This window comes from Cladophialophora psammophila (genome assembly GCF_000585535.1).
Source record: "Cladophialophora psammophila CBS 110553 chromosome Unknown aczJe-supercont1.7, whole genome shotgun sequence".
Classification (NCBI taxonomy): Eukaryota; Fungi; Ascomycota; class Eurotiomycetes; order Chaetothyriales; family Herpotrichiellaceae; genus Cladophialophora; species Cladophialophora psammophila.
Window position 1 is genome coordinate 64,786 of NW_006912928.1, and position 26,259 is coordinate 91,044.

General features: G+C 51.2%; 7 protein-coding genes across 7 annotated transcripts; 5 read left to right on the forward strand and 2 right to left on the reverse strand.

The window, feature by feature from the left end:
- Nucleotides 1-2,717: 2,717 nt before the first annotated feature.
- Nucleotides 2,718-4,293, forward strand: A1O5_05031 (uncharacterized protein; the record flags this gene model as incomplete). The annotated part of the gene is made up of 4 exons (XM_007745634.1): nucleotides 2,718-2,830; nucleotides 2,888-3,451; nucleotides 3,507-4,110; nucleotides 4,162-4,293. 4 exons carry the CDS (start codon nucleotides 2,718-2,720, stop codon nucleotides 4,291-4,293), a joined length of 1,413 nt encoding a protein of 470 aa, XP_007743824.1.
- Nucleotides 4,294-6,390: 2,097 nt separating this feature from the next.
- A1O5_05032 (uncharacterized protein) lies at nucleotides 6,391-8,112 on the forward strand (the record flags this gene model as incomplete). The annotated part of the gene is made up of 3 exons (XM_007745635.1): nucleotides 6,391-6,763; nucleotides 6,812-7,728; nucleotides 7,783-8,112. The coding sequence occupies 3 exons, from the start codon at nucleotides 6,391-6,393 to the stop codon at nucleotides 8,110-8,112; spliced, it is 1,620 nt and encodes a 539-aa protein (XP_007743825.1).
- A 1,775-nt stretch (nucleotides 8,113-9,887) lies between these two features.
- A1O5_05033 (uncharacterized protein) lies at nucleotides 9,888-11,108 on the reverse strand (the record flags this gene model as incomplete). Its single annotated transcript, XM_007745636.1, has 1 exon — nucleotides 9,888-11,108. One exon carries the CDS (start codon nucleotides 11,106-11,108, stop codon nucleotides 9,888-9,890), a length of 1,221 nt encoding a protein of 406 aa, XP_007743826.1.
- Nucleotides 11,109-14,246: 3,138 nt separating this feature from the next.
- A1O5_05034 (uncharacterized protein) lies at nucleotides 14,247-16,381 on the forward strand (the record flags this gene model as incomplete). Its single annotated transcript, XM_007745637.1, has 2 exons — nucleotides 14,247-14,374; nucleotides 14,428-16,381. 2 exons carry the CDS (start codon nucleotides 14,247-14,249, stop codon nucleotides 16,379-16,381), a joined length of 2,082 nt encoding a protein of 693 aa, XP_007743827.1.
- Nucleotides 16,382-17,510: 1,129 nt separating this feature from the next.
- A1O5_05035 (uncharacterized protein) lies at nucleotides 17,511-18,961 on the forward strand (the record flags this gene model as incomplete). The annotated part of the gene is made up of 6 exons (XM_007745638.1): nucleotides 17,511-17,690; nucleotides 17,814-17,927; nucleotides 17,978-18,372; nucleotides 18,420-18,532; nucleotides 18,581-18,732; nucleotides 18,779-18,961. The coding sequence occupies 6 exons, from the start codon at nucleotides 17,511-17,513 to the stop codon at nucleotides 18,959-18,961; spliced, it is 1,137 nt and encodes a 378-aa protein (XP_007743828.1).
- Nucleotides 18,962-22,872: 3,911 nt separating this feature from the next.
- On the reverse strand, nucleotides 22,873-23,795 carry A1O5_05036 (uncharacterized protein; the record flags this gene model as incomplete). Its single annotated transcript, XM_007745639.1, has 3 exons — nucleotides 22,873-23,481; nucleotides 23,534-23,650; nucleotides 23,730-23,795. 3 exons carry the CDS (start codon nucleotides 23,793-23,795, stop codon nucleotides 22,873-22,875), a joined length of 792 nt encoding a protein of 263 aa, XP_007743829.1.
- Nucleotides 23,796-24,937: 1,142 nt separating this feature from the next.
- Nucleotides 24,938-26,238, forward strand: A1O5_05037 (phosphoglycerate kinase; the record flags this gene model as incomplete). Its single annotated transcript, XM_007745640.1, has 2 exons — nucleotides 24,938-25,003; nucleotides 25,051-26,238. The coding sequence occupies 2 exons, from the start codon at nucleotides 24,938-24,940 to the stop codon at nucleotides 26,236-26,238; spliced, it is 1,254 nt and encodes a 417-aa protein (XP_007743830.1).
- Nucleotides 26,239-26,259: the final 21 nt, after the last annotated feature.

Below are 26,259 nucleotides of genomic sequence, written 5' to 3' on the forward strand. Positions count from 1 at the left end.
CAGCCTGCTTTGTGACTCGCCCACGATTCGCCCATCCCACATCCCGTGACACAAAAACCTGGCAGCTGGCGAGATAGCTCTGCTACTGCTTGTTTGATACCCTTGATAGTTTTAAATCTCGTGCTGATCAAGGAATCTTTTTCTCGACGATTCGGTCACCAATTCCTAACAAGAAAAGGGCTCGGGCCAATGGTGGTGCATCCATATCGATCTAGGTCGATGATATTACTGTATGTGCTACGGCCCGGACCTACGGTGTCTGGTGTCTTGTGGTGCTACCATAACTTAGTATAGCCGAGGACAATTCTGTCAACAACAAACCTTGGCACGCACAAAAAGCTGCTGTCTGCTCTTAGATCCTTACCGCGAAAGGGCATTTCCCAGAGGCTCGACAAAGCTGTCGACACTCCCAAAAGAAGGGGCCCCTGACTTCCAGCCTGATCGCGGGTATGCACAGCTTCATATCTCGATTTTGAGCAAACCATCTTCGCAGCGAAGTTCAACAAAGAGGAGGGCCATCAGACCATCATGCCGAGAAGGTCTTGGAAGGCAGCAAAGACGCCAACACAACAGGCTCTCGCTGGACTGATGCCAAACAGAACATTGGTAGGCAATTCATCTTGAGCGGCTCCTCATACAAACAAGGGACATGTCACGTGATGAGCGCAACTCGGACGGAGCTCGGGGAGGTATTCGCACAAGGACACTATTAATCGATGCCTTCGCTGCGGACAAGTTCTGGGCTTGCAGACCAGTTGCAACGTCCCGCGAAGTGCTCACATTGCGACAACCCTTCTTGGCCGAAATGAGCAGAATTACCTGTTTGTCTTTGCTTGGTTCTAATCAGTAATGGACAACGGTATATGTGTCAATCGAATCGGAACTGCGAACTGTGTTGCTAACGGAAGGTCGGCAAGATACTTCAACACCCAGTTCTCCAGAGTCTCCGCGCCAAGTCTTGGACAATAATATGTCGGGGCCGCTGTCAGGCAACTAATTGAAAAGCTCAAGATCAGATGCAGTTGGGAGGCCATTCCACCCCTCCATCATCCTTATCAAGGTTGGAAGTCCGAAATAGTACTTGGCGACATGGTTGAATTAAAAAAGATCCACCAGTATCTCTGTCAGCACACGCGTCAGGTGAATGTTGACGGAGGTAGTTGCACACCGGTATTTGGCCCCGATAATACTTGCAAAACTGTAGACTTTGAGGCATGATCGTGGCAGGGAAGATGTCGATTTATGAGTAGCATAGCGCAGATGTCAGAGATTGGTGCTGGCTGTCACCTCCGTACATCAAGAAACCCCGTGGTTGTGAGAACGTGTCCCCGTACGAGATAACTCGTCCCAAGCTCGTCCAAAGGGCAGGGCATGCACAGTAGCCGAAGGAAATGAAACAGACCAGAACCGTCGGACTCGTTATCTGTGTGGAGATGCACTGAGAGTTGACACGGTGCCTCCACCACCTGGATTTGCGTCTGAGCCAATTGAGCGTCGGCTGCTTATCTCGCCCAGAACTGAGCTCCACCCCCCCTCCCCCCCCCCCCCCGGGCGAAGCCTAGGGAGCCTGGCGAACCTTGAGTTTGGGGCTAGGGAGGCTTGGGCATAAGTACCTTCGATTTTAGCGACGACTAGTAGGCGAGAGAAGCACGAGGCAGCCTTGGAGAGCCGGATATTTTTGACCATTGGGCTAAACGCCAACACGAGCGAAGGACCAGAGGCCAGTCGCAATTGGTGGCAGGAGAAAGAAAGGGGCGAGAGTGACGGGGCGTACTAGAGAGAAGCAGCCTACTAGGAAAATTCAGTGCTGCGAGTACGGGTAAGACGGGGTGAGGAGGGTAAGTAGGGAAAAGGGAGTTGTTATTTCTTCGCATCTCTAGGCACGCAGTGATGGACAGAGCGGAGCCTCTTGGCCGGGCAAGGCGCGCCTGGATCACAGCGTTGAGTTAATTAGCCCTTGGGCAACCTGGACTGGGTATGTACGACAAGTACAAAGTAGTTATTATGTTGTTCCTTGGGTGGCGGCTGCCTTGGTCTTAGCTCAGCCCTTCCTGTGCGCCCTATCGAGCCTATCACCTCAGGCCCTCCCAGGTCATGGCATTTGGGACCAGAGGCATATCCGGCAAGCTCTGCTTCGAGCCGCATCCTCTGACTGTGTATTAAGTACCCAAGACATGCCAAGCGTTGCCTGAGCCAGAGCCCAAGCCCTGCAAGTGACACAATCGGTCAATATGGTGGCACTTCGCGATACGGGCGCGTTTTTGTGCTATATTCGTTTCTTTTGCCAAATTCAATTTTGTTTTCAACCCTTCCTTTTCCCACTCTTTCCGACACCCTTTCGATCTTTCCACTCTCTACCTTCTTCTTGTCCATCTCGACTTTTGGAGTGGAATTTTCACAGCGATTTCTGCCTGCATCACCATTCAATTGTTGATGTTTGCATTTGATCCGCTCCCATTCTTCGAGCCCCTGAGATTTGCCGGGTGATTCCTTTCAATTGGTTCACCACTTCGCACGTTGCACGTCCACCTTCTCTGTAGAGCAATCATTCTATTCCTTCCAGCAACATGTCGACTGATTTGGGGTCACTTCCCTATGTCCCGCTGGACATCTACAATGGTATTATACGGCTTCCTTTTTACCACCACGCAGGTCGCTCCCTGGGCGCGCTGAAGAACCACCCAAACTAATGTCATCTTCCCGCCGCAGGAACATCCATGACCGGTGGAGACTCGCTCACAGAGGATCTCAATGTCTATTACAATGCCGGCGACATTGCCTGGATGATCACGGCCACTGCTTTGGTGCTTCTTATGATTCCCGGTGTCGGGTACGCGGTTGCCCCTTTGAGTTCGCGTTGACCGATTTGCTGACGGGCGAATCACAGCTTCTTCTACTCCGGCCTTGCGCGACGGAAATCCGCTTTGTCGCTCATATGGCTGTCGGTCGCAGCCACGGCTCTGATTTCTTTTCAATGGTTCTTCTGGGGCTATTCCCTGACTTTCTCCCATACGGCCGGTAAATTCATTGGAGATCTCGAAAACTTCGGCTTTCGCAATGTCTTGGGAGCTCCCTCCGTCGGTTCAAGCAAGATTCCCGATCTCATGTTCGCGGTATACCAGGGCATGTTCGCCGCTATTACCGTCGCCCTCGCCATCGGGGCTGCCGCCGAACGTGGTCGAATGCTGCCCGCCATGGTTTTCTCCTTCATCTGGGCAACGGTCGTCTACGACCCTATTGCCTGCTGGACCTGGAATTCCTCGGGGTGGGTCTTCAAGATGGGTGGTCTTGATTTTGCCGGTGGTACTCCCGTCCACATTTCCTCCGGCGCAGCTGCTCTGGCCTACTCCCTCATGCTAGGAAAGCGTCGGGGTCACGGTACTCACGAGCTGAACTATCGCCCGCACAACGTCACACATATAGTCATTGGAACCGTCTTCCTCTGGGTCGGGTATGTAGATGTGTTCTGTTTCACACGTTTCTAAGCCTCACTAATTGCATTTCAGGTGGTTCGGTTTCAATGCGGGTTCCGCTTTGTCTGCGAATCTACGTGCCATCATGGCTGCGGTCGTCACCAACTTGGCAGCAAGCGTCGGCGGTCTCACCTGGTGCATCCTTGACTATCGCTTGGAACGCAAATGGTCTACCGTCGGCTTCTGCAGCGGTGTCATTGCCGGCTTGGTCGCCATTACTCCTGGTAGCGGTTTCGTCCCTGCGTGGGCTGCTGTCGTTTTTGGTGTAGTTGGAGGTATCGCTTGCAACTATGCCACCAAGCTCAAGTTCCTCCTCCACATCGACGACTCCCTTGACATTTTCGCCATTCACGGCATCGGCGGTCTTGTCGGAGACCTCTTGACGGGATTTTTTGCCGCCGACTACATTGCTCATCTGGATGGGTTTAGCGAGATATCCGGTGGCTGGCTCAACCATCACTGGATTCAACTGGCTTATCAACTCTGCGACGGTGTCACTGGAATGGCTTATTCCTTCGTCGTCAGTTGCGCCATCTTGTTTGTTCTCAACTTCATACCCGGCCTGCACCTTCGTGCTTCTGAACAAGAAGAAATTATGGGCATGGACGAGACCGAGATCGGCGAGTTTGCATATGACGTGAGTGCTCCCTGGTAGAGCGTACTGTTTCCAATGCTGACTTGTTTGTAGTATGTCGAATTGTCCCGAGACGTTGTCAATGGCCTCGAGCAAGACACTCCTGTCCACCGAGAAGTACCGAGCTCCGATGGAGAGCATCCTGAGAAGCCTCACCAGCCAGCAAATTTACCCCATTCACCGTGAACAAGGAGGATGCGGTGAAGATGTCAGATTTCGAAATGTGACCATATAGTATCCATTGCTCTCCAGATGGCTCCAGTTCACCGACCATCTCTTGTATTCAACAGATAGGAGTTTCGACCATATTGCGTTAACTCATTGAAATCATTCATAATGCTGTTACAAAAAACCCACTGTTTCCCGGATTGCGAGAAGCAGTGACATAAGATCTTGGTCATTTACCTAGGTGATGTCCTCTCAGAGCGGGAAGTCGCCCATGTCGAGAGTCGCAGTGTGCAATCGGATTGATGGCAAATACTCCGTAGTAGTATGTTAGTCCGTGTGTTGATCCACGTAGAACAGACGGTGAGCTCTTTGTGGATCTCATTCGACGTGGTGCAAGATGATTTTCCGGATATCTATCCCCCTGAAACATTATCCTCGAGAGTATACATAGAAACATATCTTGATTCTATTCCATAAATCGAGCTACGGCAGTCTGCAGCCGCGTTTCGGCCGGGCTATGCTGCTTGAGGTCCTGCTGTGCCGAGGCATGATGAAGACAGGGGTTGGAGGGAGCAACAGTAGGACCCGATTGGATTTCAAAAATACCACTGGCTCTGTACCTATGTAGGTCTATTAGTGTAATTCACATCAACCAGTATTCGGTCGGGTGCAACTACGAGGCTGGTGCACACATTCGCTACGCCAAATCTCCTATTCAACCCTTCATCCCGTCCCTCAGTTGAAAGCTGTGCCCGCACTCATACCGCTTACTTTTGCAGATTGGGGAAGATGGAGACGAGTTCTACCCCGTAGATCGTTCTGACGACGAGCAATAGACGACCTAGCATTGCGGACCGATCAAGCAACGATCACGACCATTCTACCTGTCGTGGCTAAACGCTAACCATGAATCTTCGACGCCAGGATTCACGAGGAAAGTAGGTATATTGGTCAATTGGCCTGTTGTGTTGGGTAATTTTCAACAGGCGACATGGATCCCTGCTAGAAAAAGGACGCAGCGATACACCTATTACATTTACGGATTTGATCTAAGACAGAGGAATCTGTTTGTGGAATGCCGACCGTTATAAGACGCTTCTTGCCCGAACAAGAGTCCTTAAACCATTGCGTAGTAGTTCTGCTGTCGTGAGGATTTTGTTATGTGCAGGTTAGGTTTTCTTGCGTGGTAAATGATTGATCTGGATGCCATGATTCAAATACGGGTGAGAATGCGTGGAGTCAGGCTCCTAGGTTGCACATCACTCCACAAACAGCGCGGGGTCGAGAACAAATTTCACTGGCCCAGATACTGTTAGACAGATATTACCGAGTACAGGGCCTAATTTCTGATTTCTCGGTCTCGCCTCCTACTTTGTCTCGTCTGCACGTTGCTACCCACCTCCACCAGAACCACAAGTACATCTCAACGGTGACCGCTTTATACCCCATATCATGGAGACGGATCCCGCCAAGGGCATCCAGAAGCACTATAAACCCATCCAGCGCATTGCCCGGGCCTGCAACGCATGTAGGTCAGTTTCGCAACAGCAGATGTCTCATTTGTCCCTCCGCAAGTGTTGACATATCTCTCTCGACCTTTGGGCTAACTGTGAACGTCATAGGCGGAAAAAGGCTCGTTGCACAGGTAATTATCCGTGTGAGAATTGCGCACGTCTCTCCGAAGGTGCGGACTGCTCCGAGACCAAAGAAACCATCTAATGTGCTCTAGTGTGTCGATATTCACCCAGGAGGGAAACGCAGCGACCGCCCTCTGTTGACAAATCGTCCGAGAGTCTGGTATGACAACCTAGCTGTCTTGCCTATTCTAGCCAGTGTTGAACAAGCCAGGGCCACATATCTCGCAAGTTGGCCGATTTGGAAGGCTTGCTACGCGACTTTCAGCATCAGTTACAAGGGTTCGGCTTGCCAGATGTCTTCTAGTATTGAGAAGCTCACTCATCGCGATTTCACAGGATTGTCTCGACGCAAAAGACTATAGCCGCATCGATTGCCTCTGCCGCTCAACAACAAAACCTAATAGGTGGCAGTACCGAGACGCAAACAGAGCAAAGGACACTTTCAAGCACTACAGATGCTGTTAGCTCTTGGTCCAGCATGGGCTCGTCCCATTCACCCCAAAGACAAGCACATAACTATGAAGGGTGTTTGCCTGTTCCCGTTCTTGAGTCCACCATTGATGCTTACTTCGAGCACTGCCACAACCAGCCATATTCCTTCTTCCACGAAGCGAACTTTCGTCAAAAATACTCGGACGGGACTATCCCCGATCATCTACTCTTCGCCATTCTCGCTAATGCGGTTCGATTTTCTACCGAGTCCTTCTTCGGGGACAAGATATTCGACTTTGCCGTGGCTTTCGCCAATCAGTCATGGAAATCCATCGTCTCGACATGCTTTGCCGCGAACCAGTCAGCCGACCTTCACACTGTCCAGACTGTGACATTGCTTTCGATATTCGATTTTACGGGTATGTTATCCGACGCGTCATCTACTCAGTCAACTGACAGCTCTACAGCCGGAAGGTCGCGTCATGGCTCAGCATGGGTGAAGATTGGAATGGCGGTTCGAATTGCCCAAGATCTCAAATTAATGCTCGGTCAGCGAACCCACATTCCTCACTGTGTGCAAGAGGAGCATCGTCGAGTTTTCTGGTCCATATACCTTCTGGATCGACTGGTCTCATGCGGTCGCGGCCGGCCACCAGCAATATTAGACGCTTCGTGCCAACTCCAGCTGCCCTTGGATGAGACCAAGTGGCGAGATGGGTTGTGGGAGAAAACACTTACGCTGGAGGAGGCTTCCGACCGCGCACTGGTAAACAACAGCACACACGGACCTTTTGCACGTGTGATTATGATTGCCCAGATTCTTGGTCGAACAGCACAGTATATGCTGCAGGAATGTAACTTCAGAAACCGATATCCCCCTTGGGAGGCAACATCTGACTTTGCAGCCACCGAATCCGACCTTCTCCTCCTAGAGACTCGTTTTCAGATGCGCCTGCCGCTCAAGCAGGAGATTGGTCGTCATCTTTTCGACACAGATAGCATGGACCAGGCCATTGTTGGCCCAATTATCTTTTCGAGGGCGTTATTTCACCTATGCTACTGTATCCTGCATCACCCTTTCCTGCTCAGGAAGCGCATCCGATCGTGTCAAATGAGCGTTCCTCCGAGTTTCCTAGTTCGAACCTTCGCTTCTGGCCGGCAGCATGCAAATTCTCTGGCTAGACACATTCATAACGCTCGCGAACTTGGTTGTTATGTACAGGCCTCCTTTTACGGCTATTGTGCTGTTGTGTCCGGCAGCATTGCTGGTCTGGACGCGCACGCAACCGACAAAGAAACGCGAAACGAAGCTCTTCACAGTTTGAAGGAGAGTATTGCCTTCCTGGAAGATCTCAGTCGACATTGGGCGAATGCGTGTTTGTTGGTGAGAGGAATTCACGTCATTTAAGAATAGATCACTGACCATTTTCGCCTGCAGCTGACTGCGCTGAAAACATTCGTCGAAAACAGTTACAAGTTCCGTTTCCTATCCGAAGACTCCATCGTCGATCCAGGCCTTGGTGCTGAAGATGAGGATTTGTTGTGGTCACTTGTTGACTATAGCACCATGTCCAACGCATCACCCGCGCAACCAACAGAACATTCAGACACGCACTTACAGCTCAATACAAGTACATCCTGGTATGAATTATTCAGCAGTGCGGATTGGGGTGATATTGATGTTCTGGATCACGATTTCCCCATAGGCGTTGATGAGGTAGAGGAAGATCGGTCCACGGTGACGGCTATCCATCAATACGGATCTTAACTGTTCTCTCTGACATGTGTGACCAATTTGTTATATGTTGGTAGGTTTATATCAGGGGTCGGCTACTGAAGTACTGATGCCGTTCTCTCCACAAAATCAATTAGAGTGCTATTAGCATTAGAATGGTCATCCCAGTGCATGACTCAGAATCATGCCTGAATACATCCCGCCCAGTTGTCTCTTGCAGCGTTGCCCATGCGGTGGCTTTTGTGTCACGATACATCTCTGAACAATTTCCATCAATATTTCCCCCCAAAAGCCCCAAAAATCGTTCCACGTTGGAGATTTGTCCAATTCTTTTTACATGAAGCTCAATGCCTAAAGCAGGCATATCAATGTATCGTTCATAAATATGCTAAACGTCCACAAACTCGGGTGCTGCGCTCCGCTCAAACCTGTGGAGGATAAAGTTTATCATGAAGCAAAACAAATTTAGAGAGGAATGAGTTGGATCCAAGTTCAACTCTACTCAGAGCGAAGGCGGAGCAATAGATGAGCCTCTTACAACCCTAGATGTTGTCTTCGTAGTATGGCCTTCCGCAGCTTCAAATCTATGCTGATCACTTAGCATTGGCCCCGTGAGAGATATGAGGAGCATAGAGCGTGATCAACGAACTTTTTGGCAGAGTCTCACAGGAGAACACCGCAACTAGGAAGCCAGGAATGGTGTTGTCAGACTGCATCCGGCGATGACATTTATTGACTCATTGATTCTCTAACAGCTACGGAGGATTCAGAGTACGTATAGCAATGTTTTGATGGCAATATTCAAAGGCTGAGAAGCCCATGAACGAGAACCCGCTGCATTCGACATTGCAAGAATGTGTAGAATGACGCATGCTCTTTTGAGACACTCAATCTTTTGTTATATGATTCTTCTGGTCATCTCCAACCACCTCGTACTCCATGCCAAACCTGTAACGGCTATTCCCAAAGGGTATGACAGCTCCCATGGGATACTTCCAAGGGACAGGGTAGTCTGGGATTTTTCCCAGTTTATGGAGTATCTTTAACGACACACAGTCGGATCGTGCGAAACTCAAGATCGCCGGTAGTTGCGGCAGACAGATGCTTCACCCGATAGTAGAGGAGAGAATGTAAACACTTGATGTGAAGCTGGTGGGAATGCTCGTTGAGCTCGAGCACATTAACTAGCGCAGATAGATCAGAGAGCTCCCACGACGAAACCTAATAGTCTTCGTCTGTGTAAGTAGTCGATTGACACTAGCAAAATATTTATCTGAGCAAGGAGCAAAGTAGCTTCATATTCGCGGATGCTGCCGAAATGCTTGTAGTCCCACAAACTAGGAAGGAAAGGATAACAAATCTTTGCAATGACTTTTGCCATTTGTATTATGATTATCTGAGTTTGGGCATTCCATCATCAAGGAGTGACTTCGTTTCTTTCCACATCAACCAGGTCATGTATTTCGTTGGGGCCAAACCCAACCCCCCGTCCGATTGCTTTTGTGTCGAGCCCGCGGATCTCACCAGCAACCACAAGTACTGATAGCAAATTTGGGAGAAAATGGCGCAGATGAGGTGTTATATACAGATAGTAAGGGTCACGGCCCCTAGCCAGTAATGCCCTATTAACGGCGCATCGACCATTCTTCAAGAGGGGTGGAAAGGGTATTCATGAGCCGATCCGGGTCCGTAATGTCGAGATTCCACGGATATGTCCGGGAATATATAGAGCAATGCTCCATGCCGTCATCCTGTAGCTGAGTCGAGAAGGGTGGAACCAGAGTGCCAAAGGGATGCTCTCCTCTCCCTTAGGAAGTATGAGTCTGGCAATATTGGAAGTAGTTTTGAAGCTCCGGAAAGGTTTCCGTGCCAGTGGAGCTGCCGGCATATTGTTGAGCACATGCGCGACATTGAGTGAGTGCCTGCTGGAATGTTGTGCTAGCCGGACAGAGCAGGTCATAAACCAGACCTACCGCTTGGCCAGCCTGACTTGCAGCATCGTAGATGCGGTAGCACTGCGCGGGTGCACTGAGGAAATTCTGTCGGCTCACGATCTCGGCGATTGGGTTAGCCATCAGTCCACGTCTAGGCATCTTAGGAGCCCACGTCGATGTGGGCTTGGGCGGGGGAGTGGGCTTCGCAATGGTAGACCAGTCAGCCCAAGTACTTGTCGTTGTAGGAGCCGGGCAAAGAGGTTGGCCGTAAACATCGAAGATGGCGAAGCTTAGACCGAAATGCTGCGGGTTGAGGTGGAAGTAGCCTTGCGGTGCTTCATCCCAAGCGCACGTGGACTCGGTGGGATTCGGCCAGAGTGAACTGAGGTTCGCTGGCAAGAAGAGCTCAGGAACAGGTTTGCATTCTTCCGGAGCGCAGACATATGTGTCAGCCGGGGGGTTTTGTTCCCAATTACAGCCGATCTGTGGAGGAGTGCAAATAGTGCCAGGAGCACATCCCCAAAGGTAATTGGTGGGCAAAGGAGCTTTGGGAGTATAAGTAGGGTTGACAATCCTCGACGTACAGGTAACGAGTCCGGGATACGTCGAGACGGTGGCTGTTGTGGCACTAACACTAATGACGGTGGTAGGGACCGTGTCCGTGACAGTGCTCAGTTGGACGCTGATGATGGTGCTCACGCTCACAACAGTCGTTGGGCTCACGATAGTAGTAGGCTTAACCACTGTGGTTGTCTCGTGGATGGTGGTCGGGCTGACAATGGTGGTGGATTCAATATCCGTTTCGGTAGTGACGTCAACAATCGTTGTTGGTTGGACCGATATCTGGGTGGTTGTGTCCGTGACGTAGACAGTGTCAGTTGTAGTGACTGTCACATAGTCGGTCTCCGTAGAGTAAACTGTCTTCTCCTCGGTCGTTGTGGTCGGCACATATTCTGTTGACACTGACCACACGGTAGAGTAGACAGTAGCACAGGAACTTGAGCCCCAGCTGCTGTCTCCGCCATTCCCAGCCTGAGCCAAGGTAACAAGAAGAGAGCCGACAAGGCCGACAAGCTTCAGCCTCCTCATATCCATACTGGAGTTGAACGAATGTACAACGAGTGACTGAAAAGCGACTGCGAGTCGGAAGTGAGTTCTGGAGAGAAACAAGAAGAAAACTGGGGAGGTGATCCATACCGTCTCTGTTATATGAGAATTGCAGCTCCTGTCCTGTTCCTTTTCAGTCGCGCGTCATAAACTACCAGAATCAGCGGTGGCTCAACGGAAGCGATGTTACCTTGCACCATCAGGTCAATGGCTTGCATAACGGGTAAAGATCAAGCGGGCCTGCGTTGGGCCGTGGTGGTGCACGTGTACAAAGCATAGTGAACTATTTTCACCACCCCCGGCCATGACTAACAAGTATTATCTCGAGGCAGCCACTGACTACGGGTCGGGATTCAAACCTGCTTTGGCGCAGCAAACGACGGAGAGCTGGGGCTTGTAAAGGACGCCAAGCGGTAAGCCTCGATGCTTTTGGAGACGGTCACTGTCTTCACGCCGCGGCGTCCCAGATCCGCCGAGCGAAAGAAAAGGCCGGGAGGTCTTGTACAGTCTACCGAGTATCGAGCCCCGAGATGTGTTTTCGCCCTGGTCTTTCATATCTTTAGCAGGGGTCGGAAAGATCAAGAAAAATTGGGGGCATTTCGAGGCGATGCTCACACAATCCGGGCGCAAACGCAGACGCGGCTGTGAACTGTGACCCAAAAAAAAAAGGAACCAAAGACAATATCCCCGATCACATCGGACATACCTACCAATCGATCCAAGCCCTAAACTCAGATATGTCCATTTGGGAGACGGATAAATGCCGAATACAGGCGCTATGACTGCGCAGAGAGCTGGCTTGTTGGATAGATCCACTTGGACGGTTGAGAAGGTAGTTGGGATGAGGCTGAGAATTCCTGGTGCAGCATAGGTGCGGGGAGAAGACACAGACCAGTGGCGCCGGTGGTGTGAGAAGGAAGCGGGATTTCCTCTCGAGACATCTTGGCCTTGGAAGGGTCGGAAGGAGCATTCATTGCCCCAGAGCCCCAGACCCGACCCATGCAGCCTCTTCACTTGCTCCTGAGAAGCGCAGCACGAGCAGTGGTCCGACCTTGATTCTACAGCTGCAGCTAGCGCGACCTGAAAGAGTCGGATCTCTGTGGCGAGTGCATGGCAGCGAGCAATTTTCCGTCCCAGCACTGCGAGTTGCTGCAAAACAGAATGAGGTCCCGGTGCTCGATGCGTCCCGATGTGGACAAGTAGGGAGGATTCTTCTCATCTTCCCTCGGCAATAAGCTGAGCTGGACAGCTTGCTACTGAGGTTGAAAGGATGCCGACGAAGTTCAACTTGTCAGCCTGATGATGGCTGGGTTTCGGGGGATGGCACCAGTCGAGATTCAAGTGGAGGCCGCGAGCGCCACCGGAGGTTTTTCTGGTTTGCTGGCTTGCTGCTTGCTGGGCTGGCTGGGCGTATTGCGGTGGCTCGGAGGCTACAGGGTGCAACTTCGATGGCTGGGTGGCTTCAATAGTTCACTAAAATACGAGGCCTCCCGCCTAAAATGCCAGAGCCTAAGTTCAAGTACAAGTACCCAGTAGAAGGTGCACGGTGCGTGTCCACCGCGTGCCCAGACCCCAAGATCGGCAAAGACACGGCACGTGAAGCTTGACAGCGAATGACTGCGCGTAAATTGTGCAGCTGTGCAGTTGAGCTGTCGCCGCTCTGTGCCGTGCCGTGCACGGGCTCGAAACACTACCAACACGACGAACAACACATTGCACTTTCAACAGCCGTGACAGCACACCTTGTGCGACTCGCACAGCACTGATGACTCTGGCAAACTCCGCGAAAGAACAGCAGAGCAACTGCAGGGCTCATCATCATCACCGTCAAGCCATCCATCGTCGAACCACACACGAGGATGGATGCCACCTAGACACCGAAGAAGAAACCCGTCACCTCACTCTATCCCCCTCTTTGGTCCATTGTCAGCGACGGATTGCCCACTCCATTTCTTGATCTCGCACAAGAAGAGGAGGAAAAGGAAAAAGGGAAAAATATGTCTTACCAGACGGCTCACCAAGTCCCAGTCTCCTTATTCCGTATGGAGTATGGTACGGTGGATGATTTGAGAGTGATACCTAGTAACAAGTATTACTGTAGGTACCCCGGGGGATGCCGATCCTTTCAAATGCGATCAGGCTGAGGTTTGTCCTATTGTCGAGTACGAGGTGCAACTGCTCTGTTCTCTCTCAATGGCTCGGGTCGCTATCTTTGTCACTGCTTACTAGCTGTTTCGCTTCATCCAACCAATTCGTGGGGGCCATATTGTTCCTCATCTCAGTCAAAGCTATCCCGCTCTACTGAGACCCGAGGGGCTTAGCTTGCTCCCAGCCTTTCTGTGTTGCCCGCTGTTTCGCGGATAGGGCTAGGGCTCAGTGCATGCAGTGAGCATCCTTGCTTCCTAGGATGAACCCCTTGCAACCCTTCACACCCGTTGTCCTAATGTGGCAGGCCCAAACTGAGCCCGACATCCCGTCTTTTGTTCTCTCTTTCACTTGAGTGTGGGGACGTCGCTTGTTCCGCCCGCTATTCTTCGACCAGAATGCAACCAGCACTCATGCACGACCCTTACCAACCGCGGTCTGGATCACGGCTATTCCGAGAAGACTCGTAGATAGCTTCTCGACGTGCCCTTCAATGGCGGAAAACAGCCCGAAAGACGCTGTTTCTCCGATGCCTTCGCCACAAGCTAGACTCTTCTAGCCGTTGTACCAATGCCGCAGGGACCACGATCATCTGAGCCGCTCATGTAGGAGTGGAGAGGGCTCTCACTCCCACCTTGAATTTTTGTTTGAACTGGTGGAAGGTTGTATCTATAGCCTGAGGAACGACCTGAGCCTCATGGTCCGATTTTGAACTCTGCCGTTCGAGGTTTGATTCAATTCCATACAGCAACCATGTTATCCATACCGCAATCCAACGCGTGGATGCTCACGCTTTTTGGCCTCGTTCTATGCGATCATAACTCTAGCAACATAGGTCTCTGGGACAGGCCAAGAGCTGCTTTGATCAGAGACAATGTGTATCTCGAAGGTGGTTATTTGCAAACTGGAGTTTATGAGAATGGCACGTGGGATTCACTGGAGTCTTCCACTTCGTCCCAGGGCTTTTTGTACAAACTCAGCATGCATGAACCGTTCGATACCACCAAGGCCAACCCTGCGATATTCCAGTCCATCAATGAGGGACCCATCAGCAATTACTACCTCGACGGATATATGTTCGCCGACTATGATGAGTTCTATGCTTACGGGTAGCTCCCCCGCATCTTACTTTATTGGGCCGTGAATCTAACAATTTCTCAAGTGGCATGTACTACACTTCTGGAGACACCATTACTGACCGCACAGTGAGCGACCCTTTGTACGATATCCCACAAGATTCGAATATTCAGGCAGGCGTACCAAACGTTGCGTACTCTCCTCAGAGTGGGAGCTTCATCAAAGATGTCACAAACGGCGCCGGAGCCAATGCTCCAAGTGAGAACCTCAGTTTCTACTTCAGCGGCAAATACAATGCAGATGGCACTGCCTTCTCCTATTTCGACCCGCCAAAGGACTACTCTCCGTGGCTCATCAAGGTCGACACCAGCATTCAAGGCCATGCAGACTGGTCGCGAGAAGATCTGACAGTTAGCAACATCACCCTGCGATCCGAGGGTGCTCTTGTCTGGATTCCCGCCTCAACGCGAGGACTTCTGATTGCGATTGGAGGTGTCGTATATCCTGCAGACTTGAACGGTTATCTTAAGACAGACAACACGACCGACATCACGGTGGCGAAGAGCTTTTTGACCGAATTTCCTGTATACGATATCGGTTCTAGTACATGGAGCATGCAGTCGCTCAACCCTGGATCTGCAATTCCCGATGGCCCACTTGCACAATTCTGCACCGTTGTCGCCTCCAGTCCGGATGGTTCGCATCATGAAATCTTTGTCTATGGCGGTTGGGACAGCAATGGAGGTTTGGCTTACGGCGATGTGTGGATTTTGAGCGTGCCTTCCTTCACTTGGATCCGAGGAAACGTTGAAGGAACCAGAAGACAAGGCCATGTCTGCGTGTCTCCGTATCCTGACCAAATGATTGTTCTTGGTGGGACGGGAGACTATGGAGCAGGGCTTGCCAGCAACAACAGTGTCGACGTCTTCAATTTGAATGACCTGAGCTGGGCAGGCACGTACGATCCTGGTGTCCATGACGATTACAAGCCCGCTCCGACCGTGGCCAGTGTCATCTCCGCAACCCCTACCGCCAGTGGCATGTCTTCTCAGGTCTCCAATTGGTTCAAGACACAATATAATATGGATCTGATCAGAACCTTCGGCCCTTACAACGCAACCACCCCGGGTCCGCAAACGAATACAACCACGAACACTCCACCTTCGACACCACACCATGACAGAGGCTGGGTCGTCCCGGTTGCGGTTACCGTCCCCGTCGTGGTTGGTGTCGCGTTCTTTGCCAGCCTCATCTTCTTGTGCTGCCGTAAGGCAAGAAAAGACCGTCAGCAAGAACAAGAGACATCCGAGGCGAATAACGGGAGGGGTGGGATCTTGTCTTGGCTCCGGTCGACCTCTTCAGGTATGCCTGGCAAAGAAATAGGGACCGAGTCGTCTGTCACTGAGGTCGAGCACCCCCAGTCGCCGCACCCTATGAGACAAACGGCTCCTCAAGAACTCGAAGGGGGATACTTTTTCGGGAGTGAACCAGGGACTAACCAGGAGCGCTGGTCGTCATCCACTCCTGTGCGGTCACCAAGAGCTGAATACGATGGTCCGGTCGAGGGTCCAGACACTGGGGTCCACGAGGTCCATGGCGCTTCGCGAACCGCCCGTCCTGACGACGAGTATGATATCCGTAAAATGACCATGTACCCACCAAGTTTCGTGAGTGGTGGTGGTCAACCTAGGGCAATGGCCAGCTCTTCAGTCTCGCAATCGGGCGAGTCCAACTCTCCCGCTTCGCCCCACACCACGTCGGTGGGCATGGCAAGCTCGGGTTTTGCACCCATTCCCGAGGGCGCGATGGCGCTCGGGGATGACCACACTACAGGTTTCGATAGAGCAATTTCACCAATTGATCTCCGGCGGAACTCGAGGCCTGGGCACGATCGCAAGGCATCCGATGTGAGCAGCGCTTCATCAATACCGTCCCCGAGCGGTGAGGATCAACCGGCTGCCCCATCTAGGCCGAGAGCTTCGCGAAGCGTTTCCGGGGATGATGTCGAAATCGGAGAGCAAGGGAATCGTACCATATAATGTGACGTCTGTATCGTCGCAGGAGCTGCAACGCATCCCCTTTCCCCGCAACGGTTTACTTCTTAGTCTGCAAGGGCTTTTGGGGACACTTTCTCTCATATGTTTTACGACTGGACGACATAGGTATAAGCGCAAGTGAGGCAACGATTTTATGGCAAATAATTGGGATGTTTTCATGTGTCTGTGGGCCCAACGGTCGGGCCAATGCTCAAACTCGGGAGGGTCGTAAAAAGATATGTTCCTTGATGATAGTTACAGAAATAATTTCCATCGAAAAATCGTGAAAACAATTGGTTCCGTTGGCTGCAAGTCTATGGGAGCGGTGTTCGCAGACAGTGAACACATAAGACTCAAACTTACCGCAACCTAGCCGCCTCGGATGGCTGGGAATCCTCTCTGGTACAGATACTTGTTGTTATGACCGAGAAGACTTTGATCTCCACTAAGTAGAGCTTTGTGAATGCTGGCTAGTGGGTGGGACCTTCCTGGTTTCTTCATTAGATACCAGAGAAAGATCGAGACCCCTGTTTTCGCAGATCGACTATTCCTGCGTGCGGCTCATCATCAATCTGTTGCTGTTTCTCCTGGCTTCTGATCTCTTGCAACCGCAGTCACGAAGTTTGCAGCGGGCCAGGAAGCTGAACTGTGCTTGAGCGACCTTTCGAAGCGTAATTCATAGCAGTGGAGCATTTTGAAAGACTCGGAATCGTGGAATGATGGAGATGTGCTGATGTCTAGGAATCAGGCCTGTGGAGTTAGTGAAGAGGTCTTGGGGGATACAACAAAGGCGTTCGAGGACACTTCGGCTGGACGTGAAAATTTTCCACCTGATGGTGATGCCTTCCCAATGGAAAAATCGATATGTTGATGCTAGGCACTTCTGTGTATATATACCAAGGTATGGAGTACAGAGATCAAAGAGATGTACAGAGTGTACCGAGTGCATACGAGCAAGATACGAGGTAGTTGGCGACGTTGACTTTCCGTCTGACAAGGCTGTAAACTCACGTAAGGCTGAAGACGAGACTCAGCTTGTTTGCTGCTTTTCCCGCAACTTGTACTGCACCACTGTCAACTTGCTCCGTGTGATGCTCAAAGCCAAAATTTCCTTCACGCGAATGCTGCCAACATGGCCGACGATGATCGTCCCTCCGAGGAGGGCATGCAGACCGGCTTCCCTCTAGACCCGTCCTCATTCGATGCCGATCCCCGAGTTTCTTGGTCGAAACTCGACAATAAGTTCATCCTCGAAACCGAAGAAGGCAATGAATTCGAATGGGACACCGCCCTGAAAAGATGGATTCCAGTGGTAGGCAAAAAAGCAATATGAGACCTCCGAGAAACATCGCGCCCTCTACAATTTCTACAACACTCTTGCACCATGGTGTAAGGAACAGATTCTAACCTGCTCCATGTTGTGTCTTTGTTGTAGCTTGACCAGTCATTATTGGACCAACAAGGCGAAATCTACAAGATTGCAGGTATCGACGAGAATGCGACGACGACTTCACAGAAGAAGAAACGGAAGCAACTGAATGGCGACGAGGTACGTTATGCCCAAGTTCTGATGGACTCTGCTAATCACGTCTTTATTAGTCCGGCAACAAATCCAAGAAACCTCGAGTTAATACCGCTGTTTACGTGACCTCAATACCTCTCGATGCCGACCAAGACGAAATCCAGCACGTCTTTTCCAAATGCGGCGTCATCGCAGAAGAGATCGACTCCGGCAAGCCACGCATAAAGATGTACGAGGATGACAAGGGTCGGTTCAAAGGCGACGCGCTTGTGGTCTACTTCAGGCCCGAATCAGTCAATCTCGCGGTTCAGATGCTTGACGATACAGATTTCCGGCTGGGAACAGAAGGGCCAATGGGCAGGATGAGAGTCCAAGCAGCGGATTTCTCGTACAAGAGTCAACAAGATGTTCCAACAAAGACAAGCAGGAGAGAACAGAAGAAGATCATCCAGAGAACACAAAAGATGAACGCGTATGCTCTATCAAATGATTTAGATCCTGAGGCTGACTGACGTGGAGCAAACTCATGGATTGGGACGATGATGACCCGCAAGCACTGCAGGAGACAAGCTCTAGGTGGGACAAGGTTGTCATTCTGAAACATATGTTCTCACCCCAGGAGCTAGAGGCAAGTGTTCTTCTGCATCACTTGTGATGCATGGCTAATTGAAAGCAGGAAGACCCTGCAGCGATGCTCGAAATCAAAGAAGACATCCGAGAAGAATGTGCGAAGCTCGGAAATGTCACAAACGTAGTCCTCTTCGACAAGGAAGCAGAAGGCGTTGCAAGCGTGCGCTTCTCTGACGCACAGGCTGCCGCCGCTTGTGTCAAAGTATGTCGTCCTCTCTCCTCATAGCTCCCTGCTAACACGAGGACAGCTCATGAATGGAAGATGGTTCGACGAAAGACGGCTGGAGGCGTACGTTGCGACAGGTCGCGAAAAGTTCAAGAAATCGAGCGATAAGAAGGTTGGCTTTGAGGACGAGGAGGAGGAAGAAGATGAAGCGGGGGAAGGCGGCCGATTGGACAAGTTTGGCTCGTGGTTGGAGCAAGAGAAATGAGCGCAGCCACTCCAGACTACAGGGTGGCTTTTCATCCTGCATGAGTCTGGTTTTCCATCGGGCAAAAAAAGATCATCGCTATGGCATGGCGCAAGCATGAATATCTCCCCTCGAAACTAGAGTTTGCTCACGAGGTTGTCATGACTGCTGTATTAGTACTTGTAGATACCTGATGGCTGAGGCAAGCAAGACTGCTCTCTTCAAGATCGAGCCACTCCCGAACTGCTCACGCGATGAAGGACCTCGTCCTCGTGTGATCCGCACCCCGCCTATTTCTGCCACGCGCCTTGCCCAACGGAACGTCATCTTGGGCGACCTGCATATCTTCAGAGTCGCCGTCCTCGGGATGGTTTCCGTGGTCATGGATCTCGTTGTCCTGAGCACCCTCTTCATCTCTTTCGGAGTCCCCGTTACCGCGCTCCATGCCCGTCATCTGGCTCCGGGACCTCGAAAATGGTGTGCGTCGCTTGGGTCGTCGCTTGCACGGTCTTCGCCTCCGTTCGTCAGTTGGTTTTGTGTATGCTGGCTATCTTTAGAAGGAGGGTACTGTAGCTTCGGAAGCGGAACATCTTCTCTTTTCTTAGGACTTTCGATGTACTTCTCGGTCCTGGAGACTAAGCCATGTGGAGAGAGACGTTAAGAGCATCCTCCCCCCGCCTTGTCTTTGGTACCGTGAAGGTGCAACCCACTCTCCGCAAGCCTTTCCTTAGGTCACTCTTTGTGTTTGTCGTAGTCGGATCAAGTCGTCCAGGGTTGGAAGAGGGAGAAGAAGGGGAAGTCCTCTAGCTGGGCGTTGCCTTCTTTGCCTGGCTTCGTCTTTTCTATACCGGGTTTTGTTCCAGGTTTTCCCCATTTGCCCTGCTCTTCGTAAGGCGGCCAGTGCCCTTCAGGCTCCCAATCCCATAATTCTAGGCCAGCGGTTGAACACCCGGCTTTATCCACGTCGTAAACGCCAAAGTTCTTGAGGTTCTGCATGTAAAAAGCGAACTGGTCATCTGTGGTTTTCCATACGCGACAGGGCCTGGAATCCAGGTTGAACTCGTGTGGCTGTTGCTTGATGACCTTGAATCATCTTCAGTATGTCACAATTAGGATAGGACGGGCTCGTCAACGACGTACCACGCGTTGGACGATGTTACCCGCATCGTCTGTGATTTCTTGTAGGCTCCATTCGAAAGACCGTGAAACCGGGGGAGCTTTTGGGTCTGGGGACTCAAAGAACCTGCGTCGACGGACAAATTCATAGTTTGCGTAGGCCTCTTCATATGGTTGCGCCCAAGCCCCGCAACACGGCTCGATACTTGGCTCGCCGTTACAGTATCTCCGGTGAGCCGTCCGGTCAGCCCCCAGCGCTGTTGCAATAGTCACGACAGTACGCTAGAGCTATGATGGCCTCTCGAGGACAGTTATGCGTCAGTAACGGAAGGTCCGAGTCGAATGTGGGGTCATTCTGGGCTGGGCCAACCTCCTGGAGGCTCAACCAAGGCGGATCCTTTAACGTTGGCAAGGGCTGAAATAAGGACCGCGATGAGAAATGCGAGGATGATGATGGCGTGGCTTGCGATAAGAACGGCCTACTAGGGAAAACATGCGTCGCTGTGCCATGTAACTCGATATTGAGATTGCCCGGACTCGTGATAGTTTCCGTCAGGTAAGAAAAACTTGTTGATCCCGATGTGAAGGCTGAAGTGGAAGCGGCCGTCGAGGTCAAAGCCGAGCTAGGATTTGTGGGCTTTGAAGTCGGAGGTGCCGGTCTTGATCCCGATGATATTGACGGGGCATTCGTGGGAGCCTTGATCAGGCTCAATGAAGGAGTCGCAAGAGGTCCAGCTGTAGAACCGGCAACAGAGCTGGCGGTGGGTATGGCTAACGACTGAGAATGGGTGGGTACCACAGGACCAGAGTTCTAGGGCCCGGGAACAGGAACTGACACTGCTAAAGTCCCTGGAACGGCTGGCAACGGTGCCAGGGCAAGCACAGGTGCAGGGAAAGGTACGGGTCCAGGTCCCAAAAAAAAGTAGCACGGCTCCCGCGACTGTTCCAGCCGCCGAAAGGCCAGGTGCGCCTCGTGGCCCCGGCATTCCTGGGACTGCTGGAACTCCAGGTACGCCTGGTGCGCCCAGTATACCCATTGACCCAGGAACACTGGGAGTCCCTGGAAATGGCACCAGTGGTGGAACTGGTAACGAGGCGGCATGGCATCCATAACTCACAACATCACTAGCCAGGTTAGCTGTATCGCCAACGACGCCTCCTAATTATTGCATCAAATGGATTTGGCAGGCAGACACCTCCAAGAGGCACTTGCCCACCAGGCTGAACTGGCTGGGCTGGTTGATGGCTAGGCAGAGAGACAGCCGCCGGCCGGGAAGCAGGCCATACTGGAGCTGTTATAACGCGGGTAACTGTAGTTGGTTTTTGGGTGACCGTCCCAGGTAGAAGCGAGGTGTACAGGTTGTTGATGTTAGCTTCCGTCGTCAGTAACGAGGTGATGACAGTCGCCACCTGCAAAGCAGAAGGGATATGTTATATAGACGGCAACCGGCAGGACCAGCAGAGCATTATCGAAAATCTGAGTAAGCCTCATGGTGGAAATCTCGTGTGACAAACACTTGTCGAGTTGATTGAGGTTAAGGAGAGTATTCAAGCCAGATTTAGGTATCGTGTTGAGGACTCGGGAAATCTGCAGACCACTTCATTTTGAGAGAGATCTCGGGCATAATATGTATAGTCCTGGTTAGAGCACCCCATAACTACTTGTTTTTCTTTTTCCTTTTTTTCTTCTTTTTCCTCTTCTTTTTTCTTTGCAGATGCTTCGAGTCTTGAGCCAGCGGGTCAGCAATGTATGAGCTGGGCCTTCTCCCATGAAACCATGCGATTGTATGTCTCAAGGGAACCAGGCAAAAGGCAAAAGAAACTTCGAGGAAGGAGAGGCGCTCGAAATTTTATAGCTGTGAGAGCCACGGTAGGCTCTGAACAGCTTGGATATCATAACATGAAAAGTGAAAATCTGCGATCTCCAGGCCGCTGGGAAGAGTTTAGGTTTTTTATTCTTCGGGTTGACAGCTTAACCTTCGAAAAATGAAAGTCGAACTTCTCCACTGCTGTGTCCCACAGGAGGGTATGACATTCTTTCTATATCAATCCACCAGTTTGCTCAACAGTGAGGTCAAAACAGGCGAAAAGGAAGTTGGGATTGTTGAAGGTGAGGCGCGATGAGGTTTGGGTTCCATTTGACGACCAAGAACCCAAGTTCGCGTCAAACCCCAACAAGATAGCCCGACTTGCCTGAACCTTAGCCTGGTGCCCTAGTCGGCTCGTTTTCCTGAACTAACCAGCTCGCATTTTACCTCGTACAACCCTTCTTTTTCTCTCCTTTTTCATCCTTGTCATTAAATCGCAGATCATGGCCAAAACCAGCGTCTACAAAGTCTATTTTGTTTTTCAAATCCTGAAATCTCCCATCTCGACCGGCTCTTTTTAGAAACTCGCCGCCATACAACGTGATATTTATTCGAATATGGCGGGATGGAAAAACAGCGAAGAGGGGAATATACGTAGGGAGAAATGGTGAGTGCCAAAGACTGTAGACGCCTATGAGAGACCCATGCAGAACAATCCGACATATTCGCACGAAGTGGAAATACAGTGAACCTTTCGCCTTTGAATTCGTTGGGCATATAGTTTAAAGTCCATGAGTTAGAGACATGCAGGACTTCGCGATGGCGACGTCTAAGAAGGTACCACGACGTCTTCACACCGACGAGGATGCCAATGACTAGAGATATTGATGCTCCGTAAGCTTGCGCTCTGACCATGTACAGTTTATAAACAATCGCTCTTCCCAAACGCCCCCGATGCTGACCATTGGGTATCTCGTAGCTGATGGAACTTGTAATGCTTGACCATTTTCACTGAAGACTTTGTGCTTCATCCTCGCTCGAATTAGTCAAGCTGAGGTAGGCTGTCCACGCAATTCCCACGGTGCTCACGAATGGGATCTGAAACTGGAGGGGCATGACCCGGAAGTTGAGGATCTGTACTGCTGGCCAAAGAATATAGTTCGCCCTCAAAGTGGGCAGATAAACATCCTTGAACTTGGTCACAACCTCCTTTCTTCCACCTCCTTCGGCCACGGTCATGAACGTGAAGAAGCAACAGAGACCAAACGGTGCAAATATCAATTGATCCATGGCCACTCTCTTAAGTGCTGGAACAGTGCCACTTTTCGGGGTAATGGGGAACCATTTCGTGAGACGACCAAACCAAAGAAATTGGATCGGGGCCATCAAGAAGCCGTAGGACATGAATCGAGTCAAGCGTTCGAAATCGAAGGGTTGAGGCCCGTTGCTGCGGGGGGAGAGGCCAGGCGACAATCTTGCGGGTTTTTCGTTGAGGTCTTCGAGTTCAACACCGGAGGAGATGATGTATCTCGAATCAGCAGCGGTCGGTAGCATGGCCTGTCTCTTTCGAAATGCCGTTATTGATTGTGCAACCGTATCTGCAATGCCACCAAGTATCTGTTTGACCCCCTTCAGCCACCATCCCGCCGCTGCAGATTTATTCACATACCGCATTCGTGATCATCGTGGTTAGCACGGGTTTCTGGGCATAGTAGGAATTGAATTTGGCGATAAGTCGGGCCGTCATTACTAACTCGACAATAAAAAGGATAATGTGCAATAATGGCTGTTGAAGAAGAAAAGGTCAGCATCAAGGACAGAAAACCAAGGCATCGACTTCACAATCAAGAACGAGGGTGACGTACGAGTCTGCCATATACGTAAGTCCCGTTCAACCATGCCAACGACTTCCGTCTCGAGGTTTCCAGCATCGTGAAAAGAAGGAAATTGGCTAGAAAGTGAGAAAAGGGACGGAAAGAGAAGTCTTGGATATCGTGGGAGGATGAGGTCAACGAGGTGAAGTGAGGAGCGTCTGTGACGACAGGGTCTTGAACTAGGGCGCAGGCTGCAGTGGACACCGTGCCAGGCGCGCTGGATTTATCTCGATGGAACTGAAAGAGCGAGGTACAACAGCAGGCGCTGAGGACAGGTATCTCGTGCTATTGATAATCAAGGATCTGGCCACTGTGTGTCAAAGACCGTAGGCGATTGTGGACCAAGTACAGAGTAAATGAAAGTCTGAGGTTGTGTAGTTGATAGCGTACGACCGCAGTAAAGGGGCCAGAGGGAAAAGGGCTCATCAGGCTATGGCTCGATGCTTCGAGGCGACTCTCTGTTCTCCTCTCCAGGGTCTGCCTCGCTGCTTAACGGAGTGTCGGAAGTCCGCATGACCATTTTCCCCGCCAGTCAGCATCGACACCTAAGTAACATAGATGATCTGATTCAGGCCTGGGATTGGATAAGGCCCAGCAGTAAGGAGGAGCGCCGTTAAATGATAGATAAGTAGGATCTTATTGCGGGCGCCATCTATTTATGATCCCATTTCTATATAAGCAACAAGAAGATTGCGACACGGCCATGGGATGATGTGTTTCGTCTGGTACTGGAGCAATGGGCATGGGCATGGGCCGTTTTCGTGTGCAAACTGGACTAATTCTGGTCTGTGGCTCTCTACGGCGAGAAATCACACAACACCTCAAAAACGCCTTTTGCTCCAACCACATGGAGGGCTCCTAATCGGTGGGTGAGAGGCGGGCGATGGTTGAGATGGTGCTTGCTACCAAGTAGACTCCCCAAGCTCCCCCAAGCCCCAAAATGGTTTCAAGTCGAGCAGCCAGTGACGTCGGTTGCAGAAGCATCTGCAGTGCCCGTACCATTATTTTCCAAATCACCCCACCAGTTCCGATGTATTGAGCCCAACCCGAGTCGACCCCTCCAAACAAGTTCCAATAAGTTCACCAGGTGATAGAGTTTTCCGTTCAGAGCTCCAGAGCTCAACGCAAGATCTTTTGTTTTATTTTCACATTGAGCACCACTTCCTACTGTTGCATTTTTATCCTCGGCTCACCTCAAGATGTCTCTGTCCAACAAGCTCGCCATCACCGACGTTGACCTCAAGGACAAGCGCGTCTTGATCCGAGTACGTCTTCTGTGGATTGACGTCCTGTCTTCGCTGACGATATTTAGGTCGACTTCAATGTCCCGCTTGACGCCAACAAGAAGGTCACCAACAACCAGAGAATAGTTGGTGCTCTCCCTACCATCAAATACGCCATCGAACATGGAGCCAAAGCTGTCATCCTCATGTCTCACCTCGGACGCCCGGATGGGAAGAAGAACCCCAAATACAGTTTGAAGCCTGTCGTCCCCGAGCTCGAGAAGCTCCTTGGCAAGAGTGTCATTTTTACCGACGACTGCGTTGGGCCCGAGGTCGAGGAGGTCGTCAATAAAGCTTCCGGTGGCCAAGTGATCCTGCTTGAAAACCTGCGCTTCCACATCGAGGAAGAAGGAAGCTCCAAAGACAAGGACGGCAACAAAGTCAAAGCTGACAAAAACGATGTCGCCAACTTCCGGAAGGGCCTGACTGCGCTGGGTGATGTATACATCAACGACGCCTTCGGAACCGCTCATCGAGCTCACAGCTCCATGGTCGGCGTCGAGCTGCCTGAGAAGGCATCTGGTTTTCTGATGAAGAAAGAGCTCGATTACTTCGCCCAAGCGCTCGAGAACCCCAAACGACCATTCCTCGCCATTCTCGGTGGCGCAAAGGTTTCGGACAAGATCCAATTGATCGACAACCTGCTTGGCAAGGTCAACATCCTGATCATCTGCGGCGGGATGGCCTTCACGTTCAAAAAGACCCTGGAAGGCGTCAGGATTGGCAACAGCCTGTTCGATCAAGCCGGAAGCACAAAATGTGCCGAACTGATGGAAAAGGCCAAGCAGAACGACGTCAAGATCGTCCTTCCCTGCGACTACATCACTGCAGACAAATTCGACAAGGACGCTAACACCAGCACCGCGACGGATGCTGAGGGTATTCCTGATGGATGGATGGGTCTTGACTGCGGCGAAAAGAGCATCGAACTGTATAAGCAAGCTATCGACAAGGCGCAGACGATTCTGTGGAACGGTCCTCCTGGGGTCTTCGAATTCGATAAGTTCGCCGACGGCACCAAACAGACCTTGGATGCCTGCGTGAAAGCAGCTCAAGCCGGGAAGATTGTCATCATTGGTGGAGGAGACACAGCAACTGTTGCGGCGAAGTATGGAGTGGAGGACAAATTGAGCCATGTGTCAACCGGAGGTGGTGCAAGCTTGGAGCTGCTCGAGGGCAAAGCTCTGCCCGGTGTGGTTGCCTTGTCTAGTAAGTAGTCTTCATTCTCCATGATCGAC